The following is a 15879-nucleotide window of genomic DNA, read 5'->3' as shown; positions in this document are numbered from 1 at the left end:
GAAAACTTCACCTTTCTTTGACTGATTAAATTGCCCTCCTGTTGCACCCCGGGTCAAAGTCACAGCCGAGGCAGCTGCAGGATCCGCTGTTCTCTCCACAAATGTCGCGAAAACAGTTTCTATTTGTTTGCAGGCACATGTAGTGTGATTACATCTGATCTTGATGTCTGTGCATGCTGACCTAAAAGATAGGACTCATCAAGAACTTTCTGTCTCCTTTTCTCGTGTTACTTTGCTTCTCAGCATTTCGGAGAAGCTTTAACGGATCGCTGTGGCATTTAGGGGAACTTCTAACAGATCTTTGAAATTATGGACTCTGCACCTTTCAGACAAACATAGAAAAAGGGCCACAGAAACACCCTCACATCTGTGGATTCATGAAGAAATGTCCAGAATGGACACTCAGTACAAGATCTCGCCCTCATGTCCAGGTTCTTCTGTAGAGTCAGGATATGAATCCATGACGAGCTGTTCTTGCTGCAGTGGTGACTGCCTGAAAAAGGGACAGTACCAAAGGGGAAAATAAAAATAAAAAATTCTTTATACGTAATTATTTTTATGGCCCACTTAAAGAAAAATGTCAAAAATGAACAAATAGTGTCTAAAAGTAACCATTTGAACTGTTATCAGTTGTGTTTTCAATCTTCCAGCTCAGAGTTTTCTCTTAATGAAGTGCGGAGTCCAGTCCGACACATAACGCGTGTGTGTGTGTGTGTGTGTGTGTGTGTGTGTGTGTGTGTGTGTGTGTGTGTGTGTGTGCGTGTGTTAGGCACATCAGATAGATTCTTGTCAGCCATCACACGTCTTGTGATTTGTTCCCATTCTCTGATAAGTATTGTTCTCGTCAGTCTTTCTTCAGCCGTCTGGTGTGGCAGCAGTGAGCCAACCTACCCCTACTGTTTCCAGCCTCGATGCTCAGGGACTGAATGAGTGTTACCTCGGAATGCTATCAAACTGGTCCCAATCTTTCAACTCTCCACTAGGATGCTAGGAAACTTAGTTCCCAACAAAACATGTTCCTTCTTGTTCATTTTATTCAATATTGATTTGGTTTCAAATTAATGATGAGCCTACAGATGTGTTCCAGGTAAACAACAGGAAGTGAAAACATCCCTGCTTTAAGATGATGTAAGGTTGGTGTAAAGAACTAACACTGGTGTCATCTTTAGGATGAAGGATCACTTTCTGTGTGACCTCTGGAGTCTCAAATGGGAGCCAGATATAATAATAATAATAATAATAATAATAGTGGGGGGTGCAGTGGGGGGTGCAGTGGGTGGTGCAGTGGGTATCGCTGCGACACCCCAGGAAAACCATAACAAGAGGCAGTAAAGGGCCTGAAGACAAGACGGCAACGAGCGTCTGGACTACAAGAAAATGGATGGATGAAAATAACATAATGAATAGATACATAGATAAATACTATAGATAAAGCTAAAATCAGAAATACTCAGCATTAAGATTTATCCAGAACCAGACGTGTTAGATTAACTGTCCATCCATGTGGAGGGACCAGTGTATTGGGTCAGATTAGCACAGGGATTGAATTTGAACGCTGCCCTCTACAGATTCCTAAGATGCAGCTTCAGAGTAATTTGCCTCAGGTGTAACAGGAGGGAAGTTCTATCCAGATCCAGATCCAGAGCTCATTACAGACAAGCAGAATCCTGGTGATGACTCATAACCTGCTGATGATCACAGCCTGGTCTCATTCATTCCTCAGGAGTTCTGTTTGGGTTGGCTTTTGTAACTTGTCACAGTAAAAAGTGAGAGGAGAGCAGGGAGACAGGCGTATCTGTGATCGTCTAGTGCAGCCTTATCTGGGTTTGTCACATGCAGAGGAGTTGGCTGACTGGCTGCTAGAGAACAGGATGTTCTGTCGGGCCAGATAAAGACTGAGTAGTAATCCCTCCACAGCAATCCCTCACGCGTTCGCGCATCAACGCTCGCGACTTCACCTCATCGCGGATTTTTGGTAGGCAGTCACGTGAAACCTACGGGCATTCTATTGGCTGACAGCATCTGTGAGACACAAAAGTGCTTCAAACAGTCTATCAGAGTGTTTTAAAGGTAATGCAGATAGAAGGTGGTTTAATGTCAGTATGGGGGGGTTGAGAAACATTTAAATTACCCTAAATAATAAGATAAATAGTTGGTCGCTCTATCGCAGAATTCGTTAATCGTGTGTGGTTCCTGGAACGCATTAACCGCGAGGAACGAGGGATCACTGAGTTGTCATTTTTGTCATTCATTCTTTTCTTCTATCCATCTTGGTGTTTCTGCGATGAACATCTCCCGTCTTTCCTCGATCTCCTCCACCTCCAGTGCTGCTGCAGCCACCTGCTCCTCACCCGTCGGTCAGCCTCCACGCTCCATCCCCTCTGCTCAGTTCTCTGTCAAAGCGTCAAAGCGGTAATCCTAATTCCTCTTCCTGTTCCTGTTTTGCCTACTGTGTGCTGATTCCGCCTGATTTCTGGATTCTGCCTGTCTGGATGTTTACCTGCTTTAGAGGATTAAATATCGATTTGGATTTCAGTCCACTGTCTTACTTTTGGGTTCCATCCATCAGTTCTGTGACAAATATTACTGTGACTCATATCAGTCAAATTACAGAAGCAACAGCACAATGATCAGCTAATGATATCAGTACTGTCTGCGTTGTTTCCCTGTGAAAATGACGGAATCACTGGTCAATCAGGAACAACTAGTCCTTCAATACATGCGGAAGAATGGGACCAGTCATCTAGGCCTGAGAAATAAAAGGTGTAACAATACAGCAGTGAAATTAAGAATCAGTCAAGGAGTGTTGCGTTGATAAAGATGGGTAAAACTGAGTTAGACCAGTACCCATCAGTCGGTCTACAACTGAAGTACAGGGTCATCACCAGGTCACCAGGGGTCACATCCTGTGCTTCCAACACCAGCTGACTCATGGTGAGTGACATCAAGAAGAGTATGCTTCCACTGGGTGAACTGAGGTGAACTGGTCATTGTCCATAGGTATGACTGTGAGTGGTTGTGTTTCTGTGTGGCCCTGTGATTAACCGGCGTCTTATCCAGGGTGTACCCTGCCTCTGACCCATCATCTGCTGGGCTAGGCTCCATTGTTAACCCATAATCCAGATTCAGATAAGTGGCTGAGGATGAGATGATTATAATTGTGTTTGAGAGGATGAATGAATAAATGAATGAATGAATGAATGAATGAGCGAACGAATGAACGAACGAACGAACGAACGAACGAACGAATGAATGAATGAATGAATGAATGAATGAATGAATGATAACCCATTAATAACCTCCAAAAACACACAGCTTAGGTTAGATTTGTTCGTTCCAACTTGTTCTTTGTGGAATCTTCTGATCAATTCGTCAAACATTACATAAATGTGTATGTATCAAATGTACCAAATGCTTCAAATATGATATGCTTGGCTTTCAAGGGTGGGATAATGCAAGGAAGCTTATTTGGTTTTGATTAAAAAATGTTTTCATGTGATTGTCCCAACAAATGCAAAGAAGGACCTAGGAGGTCCTACACTCAAAGCTAACTCAACATCATCGTCTAAGGGTAAGAGCTTTGGAGATAAAGCTGTCAGCTATTGAAGCTGTCAGAGCATCAACAACCTATCACTTACCCGATCCTACAATCCAGAGAACGGCTTTGACCCCAGTAAGCGACTGTTCAGAGAGTCTGAATCTAGAATAAAATTCAAGATCCTTATGATCCCCAAAATCTTCACTGTGAGGTTCCGTCTTCCATTGAAGATCTCGTTGAACTACATCACCTTCCCAGGGCTCTTCGATCTGAGCATGCAGGATTTTTGGTAACCCCTCAGGTCTGTAAGAGTAGGACAGGAGGCAGAAGCTTCAGCTATCTGGCTTCTTTACTACGGAACGATCTCCCAGCCTCGGTCTGGGGGGCAGACACCCTTAGCTTTTTTAAGAGTAGACTAAAAACCCTTTTGTTTGATAAAGCCCTACTATTAGGACATCGATTCCTTTGCATAAACTGCTAAAGGTTTAAACATCTGGGGGTGTTTTCTATGTCTCTCCTGTTAAAAGGAGTTACATTAACAACTTCTGTTATATCTCTTACTTTGCTTTTCTTGCTCATACTACACTGAGCCTTCACAGGCTTGCAAGATACTGCAAGATGTGCTACTACTGGACAGTTGGGGAACAAATATAGAAGAAACCAGGGGTCAATGAAATCAGCCTGAAAATCTCGTCCCAACATTAGCTGCTGGATCTAGTCAACAACTCTATCTGGCCATTCTACCACTCTGAGTTTCTCGCTCTTTCTCTTGCTCTGTCCCCATCTCCGATCTCCACTGTCTGGCTCTGCCCTCCAGAATCTGGCCCCATTTTCCAGAGTCTGGCTCCGCCCTCCAAAGTCTCGGTCCTGCCCTCCAAAGTCTCGGTCCTGCCCTCCAAAGTCTCGGTCCTGCCCTCCAAAGTCTGGGTCCTGTCCTCCAAAGTCTGTGTTCTGCCCTCCAGAGTTTGGGTTCACACTCCAAAGTCTGGGTCCTGCCCTCCAGAGTCTGGCCTCACCCTTTATAGTCTGGGTCGTGCCCTCCAGAGTCTGGCTGCACTTTCCAGAGTCTAGGTCCTGCCCTCCAAAGTCTGGGTCCTGCCCTCCAGAGTCTGGCCTCACCCTTTATAGTCTGGGTCGTGCCCTCCAGAGTCTGGCTGCACTTTCCAGAGTCTAGGTCCTGCCCTCCAAAGTCTGGGTCTTGTCCTCCAGAGTCTGGCTCCGCCCTACAAAGGCTGGGACATGCCCTCCAGAGTCTGGCTCCGCCCTCCAGAGTCTGGGTCCTGCCCTCCAGAGTCGGGCTCCACCCGCAATAATCTAGGTCGTGCCTTCCAGAGTCTGGCTCCACTTTCCAGAGTATGGCTCCACCCTCCAAAGTCTGGGTCCTGCCCTCCAAAGTCTGGCCCCGCCCTCGATAGTCTGGGTTGTGCCCTCAAGAGTCTGGCTGCACTTTCCAGAGTCTAGGTCCTGCCCTCCAAAGTCTGTCTCCGCGCTACAAAGTCTGGCTGCGTCCTCCAGAGTCTGGCTCAACCTTCGATAGTCTAGGTCCTGCCCTCCAAAGTCGGGCTCCACCCTCCAGAGTCTGGCTCCGCACTCCAGTCTGGCCCCACCCTCGATAGTCTGGGTTGTGCCCTCAAGAGTCTGGCTCCACCTTCCAGAGTCTGGCTCCACCCTACGAAGTCTGGCTCCATCAGGCTGAAAATCTCGTCCCAACCTTAGCAGCTGGATCTAAACAGCAACTCTATCTGGCCATTCTACCACTCTGTCTCTTTCTCTTGCCCTGTCCCCATCTCCAATCTCCACTGTCTGGCCCCGCCCTCCAGAGTCTGGGTCCTGCCCTCCAGAGTCGGGCTCCGCCCTCCATAATCTCGGTCGTGCCTTCCAGAGTCTGGCTCCACTTTCCAGAGTATGGCTCCACCCTCCAAAGTCTGGGTCCTGCCCTCCAAAGTCTGGCTCCGCCCTCCAGAGTCTAGGTCCTGCCCTCCAAAGTCTGGGTCCTGTCCTCCAGAGTCTGGCTCCACCCTCCAGATTCAGGCTCCGCCCTCCAAAATCTGGGTCCTGCCCTCCAGAGTCTGGCTCCGCCCTCCAAAGTCTAGGTCCTGCCCTCCAAAGTCTGGCTCCGCCCTCCAGAGTCTGGGTCCTGCCCTCCAAAGTCTGGGTCCTGTCCTCCAGAGTCTGGCTCCACCCTCCAGATTCAGGCTCCGCCCATAAAAATCTGGGTCCTGCCCTCCAGAGTCTGGCTCCACTTTCCAGAGTCTGGCTCCGCCCTCCAAAGTCTAGTTCCTGCCCTCCAAAGTCTGCGTCCTGTCCTCCAGAGTCTGGCTCCACCCTCCAGATTCAGGCTTCGCCCTCCAAAATCTGGGTCCTGCTTTCCAAAGTCTGGCTCCGCCCTCCAGAGTCTGGCTCCACCCTCCAAAATCTGGGTCCTACCCTCCAAAGTCTGGCTCTGCCCTCCAGAGTCTGGCTCCACCCTCGATAGTCTCTCGTCCTGTCCTCCAGAGTCTGGCTCCGCCCTCCAGAGTCTGGCCCCACCCTCGATAGTCTCTCGTCTTGTCCTCCAGAGTCTGGCTCCTCCCTCCAGAGTCTGGCTCCGCCCTCCAGAGTCTGGCTCCGCCCTCCAGAGTCTGGCTCCACCCTCCAGAGTTTGCGTCCTGCCCAGAGTTCCTTCCTCATGAAGTTTCTCCCTGCCACCGATGCTTATGCTAATGGCCTCTGGGTAGAGCCCATGAGGTGTGTACCTCTTTCCAGTTGAATAAAGATGCCTGTGGAGATTTTCAATCAGGTCTTGGGAAACTCAGCGCTGAAAAAAGTCAACTGGACTGCAAGAAAAGATTGAAAATGTTTAATTTCTCATCCAAGAGGCTTCTTTAGTTCTAAATGGCTGGTGACGAGATCCAGATATTTGACCAATAAGCTATCAGTTATTAAGTCATAACAAGGAATCCTGAAACCTAGCTCTATAGATTTCACCAATCTCAATTGATTGTTCGAAAAATACCACAAAAAGTTTTTGTCATAATCCCACTGCTACTGCAGAAACCTGTTTTTGATACCATGAGCACGGACGAACAAAGTTGACAATGATTTCAGACCATTTATTGTAAAAGAGTCTGTTTCTTTTCTGTGAATGAGGAAAAACAGGTGATTACCCCCCTTATTTGTGCCAGGGTTTTACCGCTGTCACAGTGGTTCAGATGTTTCATTGTGGGACGTTTGTTAAGGTTGGACCCCAAGAAGCAGAAGCTGACAGGGAAGCAGGGAAGTAGAGGAAAGACCAACCTAATGTAGGGAGTATAATTAGGGAATGTAACAAAGGTGTGTCTCAGCCCCCAGCCAGGGAAGTGTCACGCCCCCTAGTTACATAAACCCACCACACCTGTAGGAAAGAACCAGACAAGTGAGGGGAGAACAGAAAAAGCACAAAATAAAACGGATCCTAAAAGAGTTGGACTGTGTGTCATACGTGTGCCTTTACATTCCGTTCAGCTGATGTCCACATCCGTGTCAGGTCAATTCCAAATTGTTATGCATCCCAAACTGACAAAAACGCCACTTTTTGAAAACGCCGGGTATAAATTGTCGTGTGGACGCTGTATCTGGGGGGGGGTTCTATCCGGGGGTGATAGTTCTAGGTGTGATGTCACTGATGATGGTCTCCTGGACGTGGATTTACACAAATCAGTGTGCCAAACTGCAGTACCACAGCCATACAGTACACATGACCATATCATGTCCAGTCATTTAGGAATGTGAAAAACACGATTTGCCCATGATTTGCGTGGCCACTCAATGTCCAGAGGCATTCCCACTGCACTCTTTAAAAGAGTGCATTTGTTTTATGCTTTTTCTCCATCTTTGGTTTTCAAAAGCATTTCCAAAGTAATCAGTGATCAAACTTCACATCCAAAATCTTTGCTCAAGTCAGACCTGAGCTAAATGTTCATCAGCACACCCCTAGCGCTGACGCATCAGAATGATTCCATCAAACTCTCAAACCCATGCTTGACCCACCCTGCAGAGAGCCACATGGTGTGTGGTTGCCTGTGTTGTCTGCTGTCAGGGAAACTTTGCAGGAATCAGTGATTTGTGAGAAATGCCTGTCAAGAACACATTTTGGACTTCATAGTTCATTCAGAGAGAGACTGCATCATGACCATGGGATTTTGCCTGTGACTCACCCACAACCACCCAACACAGCCCCGGTAAAGATGGGCTTGATGACAGACACAACTCGATGCACGTCTTCAACATTCAGACGTGTTGAGGAATCTGAATGAGTATTTGGCTCATCTGTTCAGTTTGGCTCAGGCTGACATCCATAACCTCATCAAAAACTTTCCGTGTCTGTTTACTGACAAACCCGCTCGAACAATTGTGTTGTTCCTTGATGAGGGAGATCACAAACTAATAAAGCAGCATTTATACAAGGTCAATCCAACAAAGTATGTTGTAACAAGAGGGAAAGTACCACCTTGAAAATCACTGTTCTAACAGTAGCTTTCCCTCCTTGTCCCTAAAACGGACTAAACGTCTCATTTTTGCAGTGAATACTGCAAAGTTAAGCCATGACCAGATTCTTTACCAATCCCATGTATAGACAACTGGATTGATTGTGTAGGCTCTGCAATGTACTTTATAAAACCAGATCTCCTATTGGCAGATCCCACTCACACTGCACACCTCTGAAAACAGAGCTTTTGTCAGCCCAAACTATTTTTTACAATGCAGTGTTATGCCATTCAGTTTGAGAAAGAGCCACAGTTTCATCAAGTGAAAGTAACTATGAGGTTTATTTTAGCGTTATTGTAGCCCCGGGGTGTCAAACTTACTTTAACAGGGGCCACATCAGCATCACGGCTGTCATCAAAGGGCCAGATGTAATTATTAAATGTAACTAAATGTAACTCAATTAAATGTAACATAAATGTAACTCAATGTTAAATAACTCTGAATTTAGTTATTTAAATTACAAACATTACAGTTACATTGAAAAAAAGGTGTTTGTTTGTTTCTCTGTTCTAACATAAATCCTTTTCATTTGTCAGGTTATTAAACCCACAGAACTCCATCAATCAAGGATCAAACTATCAATCAATAAAGAAAAATAATAATAACACAAGCTAGGACATTAACTGTTCAAAATGGGATTAATTACTGCATTGTGGGAAATGTAGTTTTTAGTCAAAGTACACTTTTGACCTATTTATTATTACACACTGACCTTTTATGCTCTTGCAGGCCACATAAAACGATGTGGTGGGCCACATGTGGCCCCTGGGCCTTGAGTATGACACATGTGTTTTAGCTTCTTCATCAACCTGAGGGTTCTGACTGACCCTCAGTAAATTCTTTGCCCGTTTGATTCCTGCCTTCCTTATCTAAAATACATTGTCAAACTCAAGGCCCTGGGGCCAAATGTGGCCCTCCACATCATTTTATGCGGCCCGCGAGAACATAAAAGGTCAGGATGTTTAAAAAATAGGTCAAAAGTGTGCTTTGACCAAAAACCACATTTCCCACAATGCAGCAATTAAGGCTGTTTTAACATCAACAAAATATGAAGTTAATGTCTTAACATTAACATCTTATTTAACATTAAGGAGTAGTTTATTTTACATTACATCGAGTTAAATTTAGGTACATTTATTAGTTACTTCTGGCCCCTTGAGGACAGTGGTTATGCTGATGTGGCCCTCAGTGAAGATGAGTTTGACCCCCCTGCCCCCTAAATGTTTGATCTTCAGTCATTGTGTGTTGGGCATGAACTTAGGATCTTTGTGTGTCAGGACTTACCTGTGAGTGTGTGTTGGTGAGTGTCTGATGAACATTTGTTGGAAAATGGACCTCTTCAAGAAGACTGATGTCTCCTGACTGGTGATCTGGGTTGCAGTGTTATTTTTTTACAGTCCAGTAACCGACACTCGCCCCTGTCCACCTCTGTTGTTTGTGTTCTCGTAGTCTCCTGAGTTGTTAAAGAGGAAAGGATGTGGATTAAGTGAGTTGTTGATTCAGAGCTCCTAGCAGCTAGTGGGAGGAAGAAGTCCTTTTCTTTTGTTGGTGGTTTCTCTTGTTTAATAGCTAGCAGCTCTGGTAAAGAGATTATCTTTCATTTATTTATTTTTTTCCTTTGGACTTAGGGAGTTGTAAAGTGATAGCTTTGTGTGTTGCGTTGGGAACTCCTCTACTTTGAAGTAGAAATAAACTGTGAACTCCTGTGTAGCTGACATCACTAGTGGGTGGGAAAGCTGGGGCTCAAATCACATGATGTCTACCTTCCTCTTGACTGAGACAATAATTGTTATTATTGAGCTTCTCTGCATTACAGAAATTGAGCAAAACTCAACTCATTATTTTATAATTTACAGTTTCATGAACATTATCTCTAAAATCGATTATTTGGGGTATTAGTGAACCACACTGACAGAGCAATGAAATGAGTTTATAAATTAAAAACCACACCCAGTTTCTGAGTTTAGCAGCATGAATATTTCTGTTAATTAAACAAAATACAGAAGAAATACATTTTGTTCCTGACATTTAGAGCCTGTGAATTAAAAGACAGGTTGAAAAGCTTTCCAGACAGCAGCATTCTATAAAACTCTCACAAAACCTTGTGAACGAAGAAGAATCGATGGTTGAGTAACAAACACTGACCGTATCTCCCTGTTTTCACACACAAACTGGACAGCAGTCGACATGCAGAAACCCCCTGATGCTGTTTCTGGACACTCCTTTCAAACAGCGTCCGTCATTGGCTTCAGAACACGTGTTTCTGCCCTGAAAACATTCTGTGTACAATAGTATTTGGCATACAGGCCTTTTTCCTGAGTAACTAGACTATACATGTTTTAGCTGACATCAACTTCAAGGCTGACGTGAGATTATTCACCTCTTCATGCAGAATCTCTGCATCTGGTCATGAGACTCTTGGGTCTCGATGTGCTTCCATTCTGATATTACATTAGCATACTTTATGAGCTTTCATATGACTACAATGAACAAACAGCAGAGGTAAAATTACATTTGGGAACAGCAGATATTTTGGAGATATTTTTTAAGATAAGAAAATGTGATTTGAAAGCATGACAGCACTAGTACATTCCTGTATGCTTAACAATTTCTACTTTCCAATAACTCTCAGTAATGGTATTCACACTAAAGTTACAAGGATGCATTCTAGCATCTCTTCCAAACTCCTGGTCTCGTTACAGCCGATCACCATAACGTCCTGCTGACTCTGTTCCTGTGATGTGAAACCTTCACACACCACGACTGTCTGTAGTTCAGCATCAGATGTTTCCAGTAACACTGAAAATATATGTCAGTAATCGATAAGTGATTAAAAATGTATCCTGAGATCTCAAACTGTTGTGTTCCAGCCTTCATTTGTGAGCTTATTTCCGCTCTCGTGTGGCTTCTGCCTCTGAGTCTGACACCTGCTGACTCTTCGTGGCCTGGTCTTGGCGGGTAGCTGCTTCCAACAGTGTCATATCTTCACGCAGAGACACTGCTATGTAATAGGCCCAAGGTTTCAGAGTCAGACCGTAGTTGTAGTCCAGTTTGGGTGGCCTGGCTGGGTCCACGGTGATGTGGCACTGGTGGCTGATCAGGGACGTGAAGAGGAAGAGGTACAGCTTGGACAGGTCTTCACCGATACACCGCCGCTTCCCCAGAGAAAAGATGACCACGTTATTGGTGGCGTCCTTGTTCAGCGCTCCATCCTGATCCAGAAAACGATCTGGGTCAAAGAGCTCCGGATTGGACCACATGGCAGGGTCGTGGTTGATGGACCACTGGTTGATGAAGATGACTGTGTTCTTTGGAATGGTGTAGCCCATGATGGACGTGTCTTTGGTGGTGAAGTGGGGGATGGTGAGGGGGATGAAGCAGGTGTATCGCATCACCTCGTAGATGAACGCCATGACGTACGGCAGCTCCATCTGGTCCTCAATGGACGGGAGACGGGTGCGGTCTACCACCCTGTCCACCTCCTGCTGGAGGCGCTGCTGCGTCTCAGGGTACCTGCAGGCACAGGGGTGGTGGATTAGATTAGATTAGACTAGACTAGACTAGATCAGACTAGACTAGATCAGACTAGACTGGACTGGACTAGATTAGGCTAGACTAGATTAGATTGAACTAGACTGGACTAGACTAGACTAGGTTAGGTTAGTTTAGATTAGATTAGATCAGATTGAGTTAGACTAGATCAGATTACATTACATAAAAAGGATGGACAGACAGACGGATAGATGGACGGATGGATGGATGGATGATGGATGGACGGATGGATGGATGGATGGATGGATGGATGGATGGATGGATGGATGGATGATGGATGGACGGATGGATGGATGGATGGATGGATGGATGGATGGATGGATGGATGGATGATGGATGGATGGATGGATGGGTGCGTGGGTGGGTGGGTAGATTAGACAGACAGACAGACAGACAGACAGACAGACAGACAGACAGAAAGAGAGACAGACAGACAGACAGACAGACAGACAGACAGACAGACAGACAGACAGACAGACAGACAGACAGACAGACAGAGAGACAGACAGACAGACAGACAGACAGACAGACAGACAGACAGACAGACAGACAGACAGACAGACAGACAGTCAGAGTCAGACAGACAGACAGACAGACAGACAGACAGACAGACAGACAGACAGACAGACAGACAGAAAGAGAGACAGACAGACAGACAGACAGACAGACAGACAGACAGACAGACAGACAGACAGACAGACAGACAGACAGACAGACAGACAGACAGACAGACATTATGAGACATCAGCTTTAACAAGATGTGATTTCCGTGTTGACACCACCCTAAAAAATTTTGATTTGATTTCCTTCAGAGAAAAATTGAGTGAGTTTCTTCAGCAGGATGAGATTTAAACAAATAGACACCAGATCTGATCTGAGGACAGGTTATGGTGTAAATGCAGCTTCAGTGTGGATCAGTGTGAGCTGTCATTGCCTCCCCCTTCAGGGAAGGAGCCTCTGAAACACCGCTTTCAGCTGAAGTGTCATTTAAAATGCTTTCCAAACATTGGTTCTAGAACAAATGTGAGTGTTTGGTCAAACATCCAGTATCAAACATTTCTGATCTGTCTACTGTCAAAGCAGTAAATGCCCCAGGGCAGATTCTTTCTGTCTTTCTGAGTGTCTTTGGGGCATATTATGTAATCATGAGCTCATCGGCGTACACAGTCAACTCCAGGGGCTGTGGCCGGGGTTCTGCTGCTGATGCCCCTTTGATCAACAGGCGTGAAGCTGCTTACTTGACCATGATGAGGATGATCCACTGCAGGGCGGTGGACAGGGTGTCCTGGCTGGCTCCGAACACGTCCCCAACAGAAGGCGTCACGTAGTCCTTGTGGAACACCAGCCCGGTTTTCTTGCTCAGCTGGTCCAGCGCCGCGATGAAGGCGTCTGTCATGTCCCTGATGGTGTTGGACTGGAACGACTTTTTGTGTTCGGTCACTTTGTCCTGAATGAAGAGGCCAAACTCCAGGTTGAGCTTCCTGAAGTTGTCAAACATGGTTTTGATGGGGTTTGGGAAGTACTGGAGCCAGGGCATCACGTCCACGATGCTCCCGGCCCCTACAGTCTGGGTGAACTGGTCGTTCCTGCCCACCACCTGTCGAAACTCCTCATCATCATACTGGTACCGTCTCCCGAAGCACACTGCACTCATGATGTTGGCCGTGGACACCACCAGATAGGTCAGGGGCTGGAAATACTGGTGCATCTTGGTTTCCTCCACGAACAGCTCCAGCAGCTCCTTGATCTCACACAGGACGTGGTGCTCGAAGGTCTTCTTGGTCTGCAGGTTCCCCGTGGAAAACATGCGCACAGTGGACTGGGCCACCCTCCGGTGCAGCTTCCACCAGTCCGTGCTGGTGTTGAACACCATGCTGTCCCCGTTACCGACGAACTTGAAAGAGGTGAAGTCCGGTCTACCGGAGAACTCCTGCCCCTGTTTGACCAGCGCCTGTCTGATGGAGCCCCCGTTCAGGACCACCACGGGCCGGTCGCCCAGTTTGATCTGGAACACGCTGCCGTATTTCCTCCCCAGCCGCTCGAAGTACAGGTGCGGTGCGTTCCCCATTTGCGCTGCGTTCCCGATGAGCGGCCAGGCGATCGGTCCCGGTGGGGAGCGGGTCGACCTCCGCTGGAACCACCGCCACAGTTGGAAGGAGAACATCACAATCAGGCACGACAGTAGCAGAGGTCTGAGGGCCCCCGCGGGAAGTCCCGCAAATGTCACATCCATGCTGGTGATCCCGGAGAGGGGCGCAGCATTAATGGAACATGGTCTGGACGGTCCAGAACGCACAGAACACACCGGTGGAGGGCGGGTACCTGCTCAGGTCCTCACTTCATCTCAGACTTCACGGTTTCACAAAACTTTTAGTCCAAACAGTCCAGACCCGACAGCCGGGGACCAGCAGCCGCTCCGACGGGAACAGGAACGTGTGTGTGGCGCATCCACAGCCTCCCTGTGCGGGTGTGTGCGGGGACGTGTGTGGAGGGGGGGGGGGAGGGAGGGAGAGGGGGGGGGGGAGGAGAGAGGGGGGAGGAGAGAGGGGGAGGAGAGAGAGAGGGGGTGGAGTAGAGAGGGGGAGAGGGAGAGGGAGGGAGGGAGGGAGGGGGAGGGAGGGGGGGGAGAGGGAGAGGGAGGGAGGGAGGGAGGGAGGGGGAGGGAGGGGGGGGAGAGGGGAGGGAGGGGGAGGGAGAGAGGGGGGAGGAGAGAGGGGGGAGGAGAGAGGGGGGAGAGGGAGGGAGGGAGGGAGGGGGGGGGAGGGAGGGAGGGAGAGGGAGGGAGGGGGAGAGGGGGAGGGAGGGAGGGAGGGAGGGGGAGGGAGGGAGGGAGGGGGGGAGGGGGAGGGAGGGAGGGAGAGGGAGGGAGCGCACCAGCATGAAGTCATTCATCTCCAACAGCATCACCGCGGCGCGTCACCGTCTGTACGCTCTCGACGTGTGACCGGTTTGTTAGAGGGGGTGGTGCCCCCCACACCCCCACCCCCTCACTGTGAACACACCTCAAGGCAACATGCGTCACAGACCGACCTCCAACGGGGGCGTTCCAACTGATCGCAGCTGCACCGCAGAGGGAAACGCAGAGGTCTCAGTCCTGCGTGACGTGAACAGGTCGGGTGTCCCTGGTCGCTCCCTGGTCGAGCTTCTCCCAGATCTTGCATGAGGCTGGGGGGACAGTGAGTCAGAGTGGACCATGTTCTCTAACCTCCATTGTTGAAGCAGCTGCTCGGAGCTGTGGTCTTCAGTGTCTGTTGTTGGGGCAACCCACAGAAACCCGGTGGTGGATGCTGGGACTTAGGGATGCTGTCAGCTGCAGGAAGAGTCTCATCAAGCCGTGTTGACTCCTGGGCAGCCAAAAAAGTATACTAGCAGGCCAAATAGAGTGCGGTCCAAGCAGTTGAGAAGGCAAAAACTTGGCTCCGCAAAGAGTTTGGTGAGGTCATGCAGTGGGAATATCAGTTGGTCTCAAAGAAATTCTGACAAACCATTTTGTGCCTCAGGAAGGGAACCAGAAACACTGTTTACAGTGGAGGCAGGGAGCTGCTGACCTCAACTGGGGGTACTGTCGATGGAGGAAAGAACACTTTGAGGATCTCCTCAGTCCTGTTACCAAGTCTACAACAGAGGAAGCAGAGGCTGAGGTCTCAGAGGTGGACTCGTCCATCACCTGGCTGAACTCAATGGGGTGGTTGCTAAACTCCTTGGTGACAAAGCACCAGGGGTGGATGAGATTTATGCTGAGTACCTGAAGTCTCTGGATGTGCAGGGAGTGTGTTGGTTGACATGTCTCTGTAACATCACGTGGCAGTTGGGACAGGATCTCTGGATTGGCAGACCGGGGCGGTGGTCCCTCTTTTCAAAAAGAGGGACCGGAGGATGTGTTCCAACTATAGGGGGATCCCACTCCTCAGCCTCCAGGGGAAAGTCTACTCCAGGATACTGGAGAGGAGGATTAGACCGATAGTCGAACCTCTGATTCAGGAGGTCTGACAGTATGCGGTTTTGGTTATGGTTGTGGAACACTGGACCAGTTCTACACTCTATCAAATGTTCAAGGGGACCAGATGATGTTGTCCTGTTAGCATCATCAAGCCTAGACATTCAGTGTTCACTAGAGTGGTTTGCAGTCCAGTCCCAACGTAAGTGGGATGAGGATCAGCACCTCCAAATCTGAGGCCATGGCTCTCAATCAGAAAAAGGTGGTCTGCCCTCTCCAGGTTAGTGGGAAGTCTTTGCCCCAAGTGGAGGGGTTGAAGTACCTTGGGTTCTTGTTCACGAGTGAA

At 48.0% G+C, this 15879-nt stretch overlaps 1 protein-coding gene across 1 annotated transcript; it reads right to left on the bottom strand.

The window, feature by feature from the left end:
- Positions 1–9959: 9959 nt before the first annotated feature.
- On the bottom strand, positions 9960–14055 carry cyp1b1 (cytochrome P450, family 1, subfamily B, polypeptide 1). The gene is made up of 2 exons (XM_068328192.1): positions 12835–14055; positions 9960–11557 (listed from the first exon to the last, which is right to left on the bottom strand). Exons 1-2 carry the CDS (start codon positions 13827–13829, stop codon positions 10930–10932), a joined length of 1623 nt encoding a protein of 540 aa, XP_068184293.1. The 5' UTR covers positions 13830–14055; the 3' UTR covers positions 9960–10929.
- Between the last annotated feature and the right edge of the window lie 1824 nt (positions 14056–15879).

This window comes from Antennarius striatus, chromosome 11 (genome assembly GCF_040054535.1).
Source record: "Antennarius striatus isolate MH-2024 chromosome 11, ASM4005453v1, whole genome shotgun sequence".
Lineage (NCBI taxonomy): Eukaryota > Metazoa > Chordata > Actinopteri > Lophiiformes > Antennariidae > Antennarius > Antennarius striatus.
This window is presented reverse-complemented; position numbering and strand designations above follow the sequence as displayed.

What these genes read in the sequence shown, in the direction of transcription:
- cyp1b1 (XM_068328192.1), bottom strand. Translation starts at nt 13,829, where the DNA reads ATGGATGTGACATTTGCGGGACTTCCCGCGGGGGCCCTCAGACCTCTG. An exon ending in ATCATCCTCATCATGGTCAA is followed by an intron (nt 11,558 to 12,834) that starts GTAAGCAGCTTC and finishes CTGTGCCTGCAG; the next exon opens with GTACCCTGAGACGCAGCAGC.